This window comes from Rhincodon typus, chromosome 19 (assembly GCF_021869965.1).
Source record: "Rhincodon typus isolate 14 chromosome 19, sRhiTyp1.1, whole genome shotgun sequence".
In the NCBI taxonomy this organism is placed as follows: Eukaryota; Metazoa; Chordata; class Chondrichthyes; order Orectolobiformes; family Rhincodontidae; genus Rhincodon; species Rhincodon typus.
Window position 1 is genome coordinate 9,725,635 of NC_063350.1, and position 16,391 is coordinate 9,742,025.

The 16,391-nt window shown below is 46.5% G+C and overlaps 1 protein-coding gene across 1 annotated transcript in view; it reads right to left on the reverse strand.

Moving 5' to 3' along the window:
- LOC109932249 (protein CBFA2T1-like) overlaps positions 1-16,391 on the reverse strand; it is a 77,946-nt gene that overhangs the window by 56,871 nt on the left and 4,684 nt on the right. The window contains exons 2-4 of the mRNA XM_048608529.1: positions 9,688-9,834; positions 8,168-8,397; positions 3,946-4,035 (exon numbers count right to left, since the gene is read on the reverse strand). Of these exons, the coding sequence (XP_048464486.1) occupies positions 3,946-4,035; positions 8,168-8,397; positions 9,688-9,808 (441 nt within the window). The 5' untranslated portion in view covers positions 9,809-9,834. The remainder of the gene's footprint in view (positions 1-3,945; positions 4,036-8,167; positions 8,398-9,687; positions 9,835-16,391) is intronic.

Genomic DNA, 16,391 nt, shown 5'->3' on the forward strand with positions numbered 1-16,391 from the left:
TTCCTTGAAGTTTAATGACAATGAACTCTGACCGTGTCCAATGATGTGCATCTGCCCCAATACTGCCAAACGTTCGAAAGGAAATGCAATTAAAAATACTTTCTTGTCTGAATTTTCTCCCAGATGTTGCTGGCTGCAGCATTTGCGGAGGTGAATTGTCAATTCCTGGCCAGCCCAGGCTAATCATGAATAATTTGGCATCTCTAAAAGTCCTCAGAATGATCCAGACATGGGATAGAATGTGAGCACGAACCTTTGTCAAAGGAGACAGGGAGTGGTAGAGGTCTGTGCAGCTTTCACAAAGGGCTGTGAAATAATCGAAACTTCATTGCCGTTTCTCTTTCCAACTCTGCTGTGAAACTTCAGATGGACTTTCCGGGCATTCCAATGGAGTGGTCATTTAGTCCCATCGGATTGTAGGAAATGGGCAGTAAATGGCGGATGGACCCAATTCTACCTTCAGCAAGGTCCTCCCAATCGACACTTCACTTTGTCTGACTTCGGCAAACTCTTGCACGGAGGACAGCGAACTACGTCCCCACTGTGAACCCATTCCAAGACTCAGAAACCATTGCAGCGCCTCAGTGGGAACAGAGCGGGGGTTGGAGGCTACGACAGCAGGGGCCAGTGGGAGCAGGGGCCGTAATGATGTGGCCAGAGTTCCACAGTGGCCATCCCTTGAACCAGAGCTCATAAGTGCCCCACCACCTCCCCCCACCCCCCCTCCCCCCCCCCCCCCCCCCCCCCCATTCTGGAGAGTTCTGTTCTCAATATTCGGTCAGGGACCCGAGTGAAGTAAGTTGTTCAATGGGACACTTACCAGTCCATCAACCCCACTTGGAGCATCACGACATCTCCAGCTGCTACGCGGAACGCTGTCATTTAGGCAAATCTGTAGCACTAATAGAAAGTGCATCATTTTCGCCCCTCGAGGGACTAATCAGGTATTTGTCCAGAGACCAAATCTGCAACAGCTCGACTAACGCAAGAGCGAGAGTCACTGTCATGGACTCATTCACCAAGACGAGCATTTTTGATATGTTAAAGACTTAAGAACATGAAGACCTTATTCCCCCAGTGACCTCATTAAAAGGCTCTTGACTGTTACAGTCAAAAGATGTCATTTAATTGCCAGTCCACATCACACCATGCATTCAGACTCTGATTAACATGACGCACTCCTTTTCCAGTGACTTTAACGCGGAATATGAATAAAAGCTCTGCAAAGGTGAGTTTGTTATTCATTTATATATAAATCTGGCATCCAGTGTCTATCAGGCATCGCTTATTGTAGTGGCTGCAGAACTATTTTCCTCAAACAAAGGCAGGAAAGAAAGCTAGGGACTTAACCAGGGTGGCTCGGTGGTTAGCACTGTTGCCGCACAGTGCCAGGGACCCAGGTTCAATTCCAGCCTCGGGCGAATGTCTGTGTAGAGTTTGCACATTCTCCCCGCGTCTGCGTGGGTTTCCTCCGGGTGCTCTGGTTTCCTTCCACAGTCCAAAGATGTGCAGGTTAGGTGGGTTGGCCGTGCTAAATTATCCTGTAGTGTCCAGGGACGTGCAGGCTAGACATGGACATGCAGGGATAGGATGGGGAGCTGGGAAGCCCTTCAGAGGGTCAGTGCACACTTGATAGGCCGAATGGCCTCTATCTGCATCCTAGGAATTCTATCCATCAAATTTTAGTGGTGGCATTTTCACGTGATTCTCCTCAGCATTCAGAATTACCTGGACTTGCCTATTTATGACCCACAGGCTGAAAGAAGAAATTTGGGTTTGACCAGATAAACATTAAACCCATTGAACAGCTGTGCAATGGCTGGATTCAGCAAACCTCTGTGCCCTTCCTCAACATTCCACTTTGTGCTTTCCAACAGATGGATAACAGCAACCCAGAGAAAAACAAAAACACGTTATTTTGCATGGAAAGTTCTGGGGATCAGTGTTATGGGTGGTGGCGATAGAAGGTGCGGAGCAGTTGTGAGGCTGGAGACTGTCAACAACACACAATTCATGCCCCCAGTCGACAGTTTAGAAGCACAAAATACCGGGCAATAAGAGATTGCTAATGCAAAACAGACTGCAACAGTTCAGGAAGGCAGCTCACCACCAGCTTCTCACAGGGCAATGAGAAATGCTGGCTCAGCCAGCGACACCCACATTACACAAGTGAAGAGTAAAAAATAAATTACCACGGTCAGGTCGCCCTGCAATAATCCATGTGACAATTCAGTAAATTTCAATGTCCCTCTACTGGAAAATTCTCCTTCTGAAACGGATACCAAAAAGGGGAAATCACCTGCCAATCTTCCGTGATTGATCAAACACCTCCAGGAATGACTAACTTTCCGTTACAGAAAGCACAGGGGCAATAAAGAAAAAGCTTTTGTTTGAATACTTGGGCTTGTTAGTGATAAAAATCTTGGCGATTTTGAAATGGCAGGCAGTTGACAATTGTCTGAGCAGGTCACAGAGACTTAGCGACTAGTGTGGCCACGTTGTGGGGATGAGGGAAAGGCGGCGGTGGTGGGGGGAGAAGGGTGGGGGGGGGGGTTGATGGGGGAGGTTCTGCTGCTCAGAGATGACAGGCCCACCTCACTCTGCAGTATCTGCACTGCCTGCCTTTGCTGGAGTGGCCCCTTAATGGGGCAGGTTTCACGCTAGAAACAAATCATTCTTAATAATGTGGATAAAGAGTCCGATACAGGATGTTCAATTAGCTGCTATTCATGCGACATGATGCTTAACAGAAGAGAGGGCAGTGTGAGAATACATCATCATGTAGTTCGGTCTGGAATGCACTGCCTGGAAACATCGTGGAGGCAGGTTCCACTGGGACATTTAAGAGGGGCATTGGATGGTTATTTGGATAGAAATGGTGTGCAGGGATAAGGGGAAAAGATGAGAGATTGATATTAGGGAACAGAACCAGAGCAGGCACAATGGGCTGAATGGCCTCTTTCTTCAAGTACCAATTTTGTGATTCTGAGATACTGATGACTGTCTTTGGAGCCAAGGGTTTCTCCTGTTGGAAGAGAATTTGTGGAGGAGTTGGGGTTGTGAGGGGCGGGGTTTGGAGGCCATTCTATCACCTGTTGGCTTAACAGCTAGAGTGAGACTCACTTGTGCCTTCTCTGGGAAGGTCCATTTGCTGCTCCTGCCCCACTCAAAGGCTAAGGGTACATGGTCCCCAGGATCAAGGACATAAGAGGTGGATCTCAGCGGGACTCTCCCTGATGCTTGGACCTTTGATACACAGGAGTTGCTGGTCGTGCTCTCTGCACGGTGACGCTCTCATCCCAGCTGGTTACTGTGGAATGAAGCAGTGCAGCAGTGGGATCTGACTGCTGAATTCCACCAGGGGCCTCTCCACCCCAGGGTTAATTTTAGCAGAAATGGGGAAGAATTGCAAGCCACCCTCTGCCTGATTAAATATATTCCCTCACCTCCAAAACACTCCTTAAGAGAGGGTTAGAGTTAGGGTTAGGGATTCTGCCTCCTCACTGTTAACTCTCTTTCTCCCACTGACAATTCTTTATACAGAGGGGTGTCGAGACTGGATCTCCAAGTATATTTAATATTGAGATGGGCAGATCTTTAATTAGTAAGGGAATCAAGGGTTACAGTGAAAAAAGCAGGAAAGTGGAGTTGAGGATTATCAGATCTTTGAAAGGCAGAACAGACACAATATGCTGAATGGCTTACTTCTGCTCCTATGTCTTACAGTCTGACTCATTGAATATTCCAACCATTTTCTGTTTCTATCTCAGATTTCCTGCATCTGCAGCCCTCTGCTTTGCGACTAGTGATAACTTCCAGGACGGATTTCCCATTTCCTCCCTTCTCCCGTTCCTCCTACCCTGTCCCACCTCCCAAAAAAAAAAATGAAAGCTGGGCTCTCACAAGACAATGGACATTCTTCAAAACAGAAGAAGACTGCATTACCTTTAAGAATGGAATTACAAAGGGGCGCAGTGGGAAGTTTGTTGCCTCTTGCAGCTTGGAATGAAACTCTTCAATGGTCACGGTTGAGTTCTGGAAGGGTAGGTAAGAAAATAAAAAAAGAATGTCAGCTGTGTGTTTGTAAGTGAAGCCATATTCTCAGGGTTTTAACTTTGCTGCAATATTCCAATATCACCACCTCCCTCCAAACAGATAGTTTTAAGTCCATCAAGAACTGGTCCTTGTTGAACTCAACATTTGGCTTTATAAACTACCAGCCAACACAAGCAGGAGAGGCAATGGCCTAGGTGTTTTTGTCATTAGGCTATTAATCTAGAGACCCAGATAATATTCTGGGGCCCCAAGTTCAAATCCTGCCATGGCAGATCCTGGAATTGGAATTCAGTGAAAATAATCTGGGATTATTAGCACTGCTGTCTCACAGCGCCAGGGACCCGGGTTCGATTCTAGTCTTGGGCGACTGTCTGTGTGAGTTTGCTCCAGGTGCTCCGGTTTCATCCCACAGTCCAAATATGTACAAGTAAGGTGGGTTGGCCATGCTAAGTTGTCCATACTGTTCAGGGGTGTGTAGGTTAGGTGTGTTATCCATGGGAAATGCAGGGTTACAGGGACAGCGGAGGGAGTTGGGTCTGGTTGGGATGCTCTCTGGAGGGCCAGTGTGGACTTGTTGGACCAGATGGCCTGTTTCCACACTGTGGGGATTCTATAAGAGCCCAATGACAACCATGTTGGGGAAAAATCCATCTGGTTCACTAATGCCCTTTAGGGAAGGAAATCTGCCACCCTCATCTGGTCTGGCCTACATGTGACTCCAGACCCACAGCACTCTCAACTGCTTCTGGGCAATTAGGGATAGGCAATAATTACTGGCCTTGATAGCCATGCCCTATGAACAAATGTAAAAATAAATTCCACACTGGAACCGAACCAACAAGCCTCCAAAACCGACCAAGTCAATGTTAACAACTCATTCGATGCTTTCAGGAACTCTTTTCAATTCCAAAAATGAAGTATAACCACAAAAGGAGCCAGATGCAGTGACCAGAACACCCCAAACCCAAATACCATCAACTTCACTGAAAATCACTTGATTAACACAAAACAAAAAATTTACCTGCTTAAAAAGCAATTTCCTTGAGTAAAGATTTTGAGAAAAAAACTGAATGTCGGCAAGCACACTTACATTGAGTTGCAATAATGAACAAACAGCAAAATAACATTAGTCACAAACAAACTGTGCTCATGTCAACATAGGGGTAGATACAGGTTAATCAGTTGTCTGTCCTCAACTGTTCTCCAGACGTAAGAAAATTCTGAAGTATTATTTGTAAATTAAATAAAACTTCAACCAACTAAGGAGGCCACGTCCACATTGGTCAGAACAATAACGCTGTAATGTTTATATCGACTAGATTTGACCTCGTTGATGAAAAACACTAACTTGGTGTAAATAGGGACAATGAGAGGATAATTTAAGGGAAGCTTCATTAGACCCTGTGATGATGATTGCACTTTTATTGTCAATTGTTCAACGAGATTGTCAAGGTGTCCACTCTATCCAGAAGTAGCTCACAAAGCACGTGCAGAATCAGATATACTTTACGTAACATCTTAGGGTTAGGTATAAAGACACTCTCTCAAAAAACACAATAAGCAGGACAATAAAATGTATCCATTTCCCATTTTAAGGTGCAAACTGGATTTTGGCACAATACAGACTGACACAATTTAGTTTTGTGTTCTCTAAAACGCCACAGGTTGTAACAGGGCGTTTTCTATAATCTTTGTAGCCAGGGTCAGGACCAAGCAAACCACATCTGGTACAGCAGAGCCTAGCGAAAGCGTCAAGCTTGCTTGATCAAAGTGCCTCAGACCCCACCCCTTAATGCCTCACTGTGACATTGCTACATTCGCAACAGTTATAACCTTGTGGTCTCCAAACAGTTTTGTTAATATATGCTGAATTAGGGGCTTTGCTCTGGTACCCAAGACCTCCTCTTAACTCATTTTAGATTGGAGCTTTATAGTCAGCAGCTTAGAACAAAGACTTTAATGCAGTCATTGGTCTGTGTTCTCAGCCAGAAAGAAGGCCCAAAGCATAGCAAGGCAGCAGTGGGATGGCTTGTACCCCAACCTACACAGGTATCGTCCTTCATCCTGAATTTGTACAGCCCACTTTTGCAACAGGCATTCTGAATGTCAACCTAAAACAGCTCTTAGGCCCCATGGAGATGTTGATGAGTGGGCCTAAGTTCTATGGGAAGACGTTGAGTGGAACAAATGCCTTTCACGGTGAACACAGGGGCGCTCTTCCTGGTCACACTGAATGCCTACTCCCTGAGATTTCTTACCAACTATCTCCCTGCCTCACCCCATCCTAACCTCCGACTTCACTGTCCTCCCCTCCTTTCTCCTGAGGCTTAGCATAGGGCCACTGGAGTACAACATGCCTGTGGGGTCTTGATAGGTGACAACAGCTCAATCGGAACACCTCTGGCCGGTTTTAGGCCTCTCTGTTCCAGAGTGTGATGTTTTGATGAGTAAATCCCACTCCGGTTTCAGGGTAACGGCCTGGGATTTGGCAGGAAGGAACCTGCAAGGGGATATCCAACAAACAGGGAACCAGCCAGAAGAGTTAGAAACAATGGGTGGTTGAGAAAAGTCTATTTTGAAGGGGAGAAAAGGCAGGGAGAGGCAGAGGGAAGACAAAGTCGTATAACATGAGAATGGATGGTTTGAGTCATAAGGACAGGATAGATTTCACTTTCCTACTAGAGCGGAGGAGGTTGAGGTCGACCCCAGAGGTTTACAAAATCATATAGATAAGGTGAATGGGCAGGTGTCTTTTCCCTAGAGTGGGTATTTCAAGACTAGGGGCATATTTTTAAGGTGAGAGGAGAAAGATTTAAAAAAGACAGCAGGGGCCATGTTTTTTTTACATAGGGTAGTCCAGGGGAAGTAGTGGATGTGGGTACAGTTACAACATTTAAAATACATTTGGATAAGTACATGAATAAGAAATGTTTGGAGGGATATGGGCCAAGCGCAGGCAGATGGGACTGGTTTAGTTTGGGATTATGGTCGACATGGATGGTTGGACCGAAGGGTCTGTTTCTGTGCTGTATGGCTCTATGACTCTATAATGCAAATACCAGCACCGCCAATGTGGAAATGCACAAAACTGAACTAATAGAATTATTGGGTGTTAAATGACACGAGCTACAAATATGAAAGCAGATGGAATGATGAATCTAAGCCAACAGTTCAAGTCACGTGTACGGCCCGGGTACCACACTCAAGAAGCAATTAACAATGAACCATCGACTCACCAAGATGTTGTAAAGTTGTCATTGACCCAGAGGAATGCAGTCATGGTCTCTCATTAAAAGACAGATGACTGGTGCCGAGTGCATCCATACCTCAGCCAAGGGTGAGGTCACAAGGAAGGCAATTTTGTGATCACCTCAGGAAGTGAACCTGCATCAGACACCAGCCATCCTGCCAACTGAGCTAGACTCCTCCCAGACGCTACAATGGTGTGGAAAGATACGTACTTGGCAATGAAATGAGCTTAACAAATTAGGATTAATTTAGTTTGAACAGAGGAGTTCAAAAAGGAGCTGTTTAGAGTCAAGAAGAGATGGGATAAGGTAGGTAGAATTGTATGGTTTTCCGTAGTTTAAGAGTTGAGTTTGAGATAATTGATAGAGAGTTATATTTAACGGATTTAGGACAGAATAAGGGAATATTTTTTACACAAGGGCTAGGAGGCCATGGAAGACACTGTTAGAATTAGCCATTCGAGCAGAAAGCATGTCAATATTCAAGATGAGGTCAATTAAGTGTCTGCTTGTACAGAAAGAAGGTGCCCTGTTACTGATGTAGCTTTTTGTAATTCCACAGCGTGCTGCTTCTTTACAAAAATGGAAAAATTGCAAAAAGCAGGCAAACAAGTTCAGATTTTCATCTTTAAACTCCACCTTTCGAATGAACAATTCAACCTACGCCCTGTACAAGTATTTTTCGAGGAAGGATGTTCAGGTGTTGAGGAACCCAGACGGATGAATGGAGGTGGTCAGTCACAATCAAACTGAATGGCAGAGTAACCTGCAGAGGGGCTGAACGGCCAACTCTCAACATCGCAAGTGCCTCTCTCTTCCTCCCTGCCGCACCCCAGCAGCCCCCAAACGAGACCCGTACTCACCACCAGCGCCAGGACAAGGCTGCGGACGCGTTCCCCGATCTCCGGCGAGATGTCATTGCCGAACTGCTGCAGGGTGGTGAGGAAGCGCTTCAGTTTGCTGAGCTGACGGGCACCACAGGTAGCAGGGAGCTGCTGGCTGGCAAGGGAGGACGATGGACCATTGTTGAACCGTTGAGGTGGCGATGGCACACCATTGAGGGCAGGCGGGGAGTGGTCAACACCATTCGGCACTACGGGGTGGGTGGGGAGGGGGTGGGGGGGGGTGGGGGGTGAAGAAACAAACAGACCTTGTTAAGACTCCTGGAGAAAGTCATTGGCATTTTTGCCTCTTTGCACAGGTGAATAGACTTGATGGGCTGAATGCCATCCTTCTGCCCCTACACCTCACAGTCTTGTTTGATATTTTAACTCAATCCTTTCAAAATGATAGGGCTCATGCGGCACAGTTGTAGTGTCCCTAACTCTGAGCCAAGAGGCCCAGGTTCAGATCCCACCTACCCCCCGAGGTATGTATGTAACAATATCTCTGTCACAGCTTTAACCAGATAATATCTATGCATGCAAACGTGCAGGGCTCTTTGTGGTGCTGTGACAGTTTAACTGTCTCTGACAGTCCAGGTTCAAGTCCAAAGAGCTCCATAATGTCGGCAAACAGGTTGGTCAGGAATCTCTCTGGTGAAACGTTATGGCACTTTCGGGATCTGCATGCACATTTCCCAGATGTGGGTTGAAAAGGTGCTGAGTTCTTTAAACTGCAGGGCTTTCAAATTAAGAAACACCTGCATTTCCTGTAGCAGGAATGGGGCCTTAAAAGTTGATCAGTTGGGCCGTACCAGCAATTCAATAAATCAAAGGGGTTTGGGGAGAGCCCACTGCTGTTGTCAATGCTCAGTTGGCTCTCCATCCAGCTGCCTTGGAATTTGTGACTCCATGATTCCTATCATCACTCCATGGGGTGGGGGGTCACAACACTCAGTTCAGGAAGCCCTGCTCCATTAGGCCTTTCCCCACCATTCCCGCTAACACCACCCCCCCCCCGGCAAAAAAACTTTAAACAGATGGCATTTGAACCTGCACCTCCAGATGATTAGCCTCAGGCTCTGAATTACTCACCGCAACACCATGACTCTCAAACCTCATCCTGAGGAGCCATGAACTAAAGGTTAAATCGATGAGGTTGAAGAAGGAGGAGGTAGATGCAGAGACAAAAAAAAAACAAAACCGTTTTCCAACCATTTGTGAGTTCTCTTTGAAGTTATACCCAGCAATGAACGTCGATGCATAGGGCAGGGGATTTTGCCAGCTTAAGTTTTAAATATTGTCTCTTCTAGAAATAACCCAATGTAGGAGATCCCATCAGTTAAAGTTATGAAGCTTTTACTATTTCTGCTGTCCTGCCCTTATCGAATTAAATCCATTCTGACTTATCAAGGGTTTAAACAAAGCATGCGGATTAACAATGTAACAGCAAACAAATCCCAGAAGAATTTGGGGCGACGGGGATAAGAAACGAAACCTACGTGATGTCGGGGTGAAGGAGGTCGGCCGAGTGCCCCCTTGGTTCCCAGACGGAGGTGGTGGTGGCATGGTCGGTGGGGTGGCTCGGGATTGAACCTTCACGTCCACTGGTGACCCAGGCATCGTGGAACGGGTCTTCTCTCCGTTGACTAGAAAAAAATCAACAAAAAATAGGTTGCTTTTTTTAATCTTCGGACCTCAATATTTGAAACGAGAAAATCACTGACAAAACTGAAGCAATCCAACACGTCACATTGTAATTAAGGGGAAAGAACAACACTTACCTGGTCTCCTCTTGGGTCATTTATAGTATTTTTCCCCTAACAGCGGAGGCAATGGCCCAGTGGTATTATCATTAGACGATTAATCCAGAAACTCAGCTCATGTCCTGGGTACCCCAGGTTCAAATCCCACCATAGCAGATGGTGGAATTTGAATCCAATGAATAATCTGGAATTAAGAGTCTAATAATGACCGTGAAACAATTGCCAGGGGAAAACCGATCTGGTTCACTAAAGCCCCTTTTGGGAAGGGAATCTGCCATCCTTACCTGGTCTGGCCTACATGTGACTCCAGACCCACAGCAATGTGGTTTATTCTTAACTGCCCTCTGGGCTACTAGGATTGGGCAATAAATGCTGGCCTGGCCAGGGAAACCCACATTCCATGAGTGAATTAAAACAAAATAATTTTTTTAAAAAGGCAATTGGTCCACCAGTTTCCTAAATGGGTAATTCCTCTAGCATCACTACCCTGCCAGCTTTATCCCCACATCCCATCTCTTCAGATATTTCCTGCCTGGGCTTGATGTGGCTGAAGGCTGGTTGACTTCAGGAGGGTCCAGAGGAGTTTTTAAAGAGCTTCGGTCCATCGTAACTGTGCAGGTCATCAAGTATCTATCAAGGATCTGACCCTGTGTTCACCTGATGTCCACAGACATGCTGCTGGACCAGAGGGATTTACCCAGGGTGATGCTCCCCATTCTGGGAGGCTGACTCACATCCTCAATACTTTCCCGACTGAGGCAAGAGCACAGAGCACAGCTCACCAGCTGCTCTCGGAGCTTCTCTTGAGCTACACAACTCAGGCAAATTAAACCTGTGGCTTGCTTTGCAGACTTGAGCACCAAATCCGCATCTCACGCTCCTGCCAAGTGCTGATGGAGCATTGCATGGTCAGGAATACCGTCTTTCGAGTGACATTATAAACAGGGAGCCCCAGCTGCTCCTTCGTAGGGGGTGTGCAAGGTGCTGTGTCAAGACCTGCTGGGCCGAATGGCCTCCTTCTGTTCTGTCAATGACATGCAATTGTGCTTCTTTTGAAGAAAACAACACACAAGTGAACTCCCTGTATCCTGACCAATAATTCTCTCTCAACCAACAGTCGCTAAATGAGATGATCTGATCATTTACGGCATAGCTGTCTGTGGGAGTTTGCTGTGTGTAAATTGGCTGCCTTGTTCCTTAAATTACAACAGAGACCCAACAAAGTCAGTCATTGGGTTGCGAAGCCCTCTGGGATTTCCCAAAGTTGTGAAAGGCGCTATATCAATGCAGGCATTTGTTTACCCAGCACAACAGGAGACAGGACATGACTAGCCCAGAAAAACTTCAATTGTCACTGGGTTGGTTATTTAAAAAAAAACCCACAAATGGACCATATGTGACGGACGGGCAAAGGAGATAGTTTTTGGCCATTCCATTGGTTTCCTGACAGTAAACGGGGCAGCAACAAATGGATAGCTACATAAATCTGTTGCTTTCCTGGAAAGGTCTTGCGCTGTTTTACTAGGTATCTAGTGTTGGAAGGAAGCAAGTTTCAAAACTCTGCTTTTGGCGAGGATCTATTTTTCACCTGATGAGGACACCAACAACAACTGCATTTACATAGCGCCTTAATGCAGCAAAACACCCTGCTGCTGGGGAGCGTTATGCAGTAACGATTTCACCGCAGGAGGTCGTCATTGGGCAGGTGACTAAAAGCTTGGTCAGGGATTTGACGGAGTGTTCTGATGGAGGTGGAGAAGTGGGGAGTCTTGGGGAAGGAAGTTCAGATCTTAGGGTCCGGACATTTGATGGCTCGGTTGGTAACGGTGAAGCAATTAAAACTGTGACTGTGCTACAGGTGGAGCTTGGGGGAATACAGCGGTTTCAAGAGGGTTGTAAGGCTGGATGAGATTGTAGAGATTTTGGAGAGTGGGGTTCAGAGACCATTTGACAGCAGGGATAAGAGTTTTAAAACGGAGGCGTTACCAGGTGGGGAGCCAGTGTCAGTCACCAAACACAGGCATCATGGGTAAACAGGTCTTGGCACTCAACAGGATTGAGCACAGAGTTTTGGATGGGATCAAGTTTAAGGCAGGAGAAGGTGACAGAATGGACAAGTCATAGAGTCATACAGCAGGGAAACAGACCCTTCGGCCCAACTCATCCATGTCGACCAGGTTTCCCAAACTAAACTAGTCCCACTTGCCTTCATTTGGCCCATATTCCTCTAAACCTTCCCTATCCACGCACCTGTCCAAATGTCTTTTAAATGTTATAATTGTACTCACCCCTACCACCTTCTCTGGCAGCTCATTCTATACATGCACCACCCTCTGTGTAAAAAGGTTGGCACTTTTAAATCTTTCCCCTCTCCCCTTAAACCCGCACCCTCTAGTTTTGGACTCCCCCACCCTGAGGAAGACCTTGACTATTCACCCTATCCATGCCCCTTGTGATTTTATAAACCTCTATAAGGTCACCCTGCACCTCTGACGCTCCAGGGAAAAGAATCCCAGCCTCTCCTTATAACTCAAACATTATCAGTAACACCATGATAAATCATTTTTGCACCCTTTCCAGCTTAATAACAGCCTTCCTATGGCAGGGCGGCCAGAACTGTACTTGGAGTTAGTGGTGGCGCAGGGAAGGGTTTACGCAGCTGACCAGCCGAGGGATGGGGAGACGAAGAGGGGTCCGAATGTTTGGATGGTTGATTCATTTGTTTTGATGGCTCCGTGCGCATGTGCAATGTCAATGTGGAAATGGCTTTGAAGTAAATTTTGTGAAATGCGCCTGACACCATACAAATGCATGTCGTCATTACCTCATTTTTAAAACAAAAATAAATAGGTTGTGAGGAGCACAAGAACCCAGAACCGTACGGATCTCCCCTTCGAATGTAAAATTTTCCAGACTTGAAAATATTAGTATAATGAGCTTATCTCATCTTTAATGTACACCAGCTGCTGCCAGCTGAAACAAGGACGCTCATTTTTCTCCCCCTTAGCTACAGAACAGGAATATTGAAAATTTGCTTAATGCGGTTTAAATTTCTCCAGCAGGTAGCTCAGGGTCCTCCGAGGCTGTGCCTGTGATGGATGACAGCAATGTGCAAGGGACTCATTACAGATTCCATTTGTGGGCATCGCATGTGAGAATGTGTGGAATTAGTTCAGGAAGTCCCCCAACAACAAGCCATCTCCTTCTGGCTGACAGCGGCTCAGGTTTAATCAGTTATCGGATCGCTGTGGAAAGGCAGAGTCAAATCGAGGGAGCAAGAGGGATTCCTCCATTGACTCCTGGCTGTAGGAAAGATGTTGTGAAACTTGAAACGGTGCAGAAGAGATTCACAAGGATGTTGCCAGGGTTGGAGGGTTTGAGCTATAGGGAGAGGCTGAATAGGCTGGGGCTATTTTCCCTGGAGTGTTGGAGTCTGAGGGGTGACCTTATAGAGCAGTCCAAAACTAGAGGGCATAGGTTTAGGATGACCGGGCAAAGATATAAAATGGGCCTAAGGGGCAACTTTTTCCACACACAGGGTGGTGCGTGTATGGAATGAGCTGCCAGAGGAAGCGATAGAGGCTGGTACAATTACAACATTTAAACGGCACATGGATGGGTTAATGAATAGAAAGAGTTTTGAGGCATATGGGCCTAATGCTGACTCGATTAATGTAGCATTGACAAGTTGGACCAAAGGGTCTGTTTCTGTGCTGTACAACTGTATGACTCCTATCTATACAGTCAGAGCAAGGGGGTACATAAGTCAAAGCAGAGAAATTGGGGCACTGTTCCAGACCCACAGCAACGTGGTTGACTCTGAACTGCCCCCTGGGCAATTAGGGATGGGCAATAAATGCTGCTTAGCCAGCGACGCCCTCATCCCGTGAATGAATAAAGAAAAAAAATTTAGTTAGCCTCAGACTGGTACAATTTCCACAGAACGGAGAGGGGTGAGGTACTGGACCCTGACTGCTAGTTACAAAAACAGACACAAATACACCACTGCACCCTGAGTGTTAACTGGTTCCTGGGCTCACATCAATAACACCACCAATACCATCATATCTCCTTACACCACCAATGTCCCAGCTCATCGCAAACGCTGTGACCCGATGAGCCAGCATTCAACTCTACCATTCCATTCTTTCATTGGTCCAACGGAAGCCAATCCAGTCCAAGCAATTCAGCAAGAAAACTGTACTCGTTTCATTGGATCGTTGTCTGCCAATCAGGAGAGGATCTGTTATTCAACAGAGTTCCTTTTGATTGATCTGTCTCAGAGTGTGGGCACAGACACACATGAAGTGCAACTAAAAAAGGCAGAGGGTTATTCACACAAATGGCATTGAGGGCATTCGCGGACCAAGACTCAAGAATTCGGGGTTTTTATTGGAGGCATTGATTGTCCTGGGACACACAACCCCACCCAGGTATAGTCACCCTCATGTAGAAACAGAAACAGAAATAGAAATTAATGGAGAAACTCAGCAGGTCTGGCAGTATCTGTGGACAGATGAACAGAACCAACATTTCACAACCAAATGGTGGATCAGACCCGATGGGCCCAGTGGCCTACTTCTGCTCCTACATCTTATGTTCTTGAGAATTCAAATTCAGTTTAAAGCATCTGGTTTTCACACAGAAAAAAGTAAGGTTGGTATCAGCGAAATGAAGCTCGTCATAAAGAAGCTGTCTTCTTTTCGGAGTTGGGGGGGGGAGACCTTAACTAGTTTCGGCCTGTACGAGAACCCACACCAGTTTGGTTAACCTGTGCAGTTGTTGGCCAAGCCTTTCTGGAGGGTCAAACTGGCTCAATGCATTGGCCCACTGCCATCTCTTGGGTCACCAAGGACGAGGAGTGTCAGCCTTGCAAGTGAAGCCTGCACTCCAAGCTGGAATTTTATCAGAAAAACTAAAATGCAAAATTAAAGCATTAATTTAGGATATCTGGTCGTCATGGACGAGTTGGACCCAAGGGTCTGTTTCCATTCTGTACAACTCTTTAACTTTATGACTCTAAGATTAGTTGTGTGAGTTTATAGGAACCTTTCTCTCTGAATTTACTGCCACAAATCCTTGTTCCCAGGCTCAATTTCTCTGACTCTTGCTTTGAGATTGCCGTTAAGGTGTATTTCCTTCAAAGAAACAAAACCACATTCAGGAGATGAGAAGTGGAGTGGGTTGGGGTGGATGCTAAGCAAACTAATAAAAAGGACAGCATATTAAATTCCTTCCAACAGAGCTGGACAAGGAACCAAAGAATTGTGGGCAGGGTTTTATCAAGCTCACAGGAGCCTGATATTGAAAAGTGCCTGATTGAGATGGGGACAATGAAAAAATCATCGCAGAAACCCGTCCACTGAAGGAAGGCAGAGGGACCAAGGAACTGGGAGGTGTAAGTCATCCGTCCTGAACCTCAGTCGATTCCTGCACTGACAGGGCTGAGCTGCGGCTGCAGAAGCTGCCTCAAGGTAGAGAGAGTCGCTGAACAACTGAAATTACATCTGGACACAGTTGGCCATCATTGAGGAAGGCGATCCTTGGCGAGGGAGGGGGCGCTGTGTGTGTGTGTGTGTGTGTGTGTGTGTGTGTGTGTGTGTGTGTTTGAAGGGGTTATTAAATTGGGCCTCACTAACCCCTGGCCTACCACTAAGGCCTCCGGTCAATTCCCAAGCTTCACCCTCAAATGAGGAGCCCCTCTGCCAGCTGGAGATCCTGGAATCATCACCAATGTCTCCCTAGACAGTGCTTCATGGCCCCAGTGAAGATTCTCCAACTTTACTCCATGTCCCACTGTTAAACTTGCCTTGACGGGGCTGGGAAAACTATGGGTCTAATCCCACCTGGGCCGATTGTGAAAGTGAATTCAATAAATCTGGCCATTTGTGGATGGGGTCCGACAGGAAAGAACGGTCACAACAGATGACGGATTGCAGCAATTACCTGATCCATTCACTCAATGTCCTTCTCAGATGGGAAGATGGCACTTCCACCCAAACTGGACTACACGTGACTCCAGTCCCATAATCTGTGGTTAAGATCACACAGGACAATGAAGAATGGGCAATAAATCCTGCCTTGTTCGCATCATCCACATCCCCAGAATCAACAAATAAACAAATGGTGCTCCTGGAAATGGGAGGGAGCATTGAGCCTCAGTGAAAGGGTCTGACAGTGTGACTGAACACACACACATGAAACTAGCCTGAATATGGGGAAGCTACATATGAGAACCTGTATGTTAAAACTCTCATGTGAAAGCTTGCGTGTGAGAGTCTGTGTGTGAAAGCTTGCGTGTGAGAGTCTGTGTGTGAAAGCTCGCATGTGACAGTCCACATGTGAAAACTTGAGAGAGTCCACATGAGAGCTCACATGCGTGAGAGCTCGCGTGTGCGAGCCCCTGCGTGAGAGCTCGCGTGTGCGAGCCCCTGCGTGAG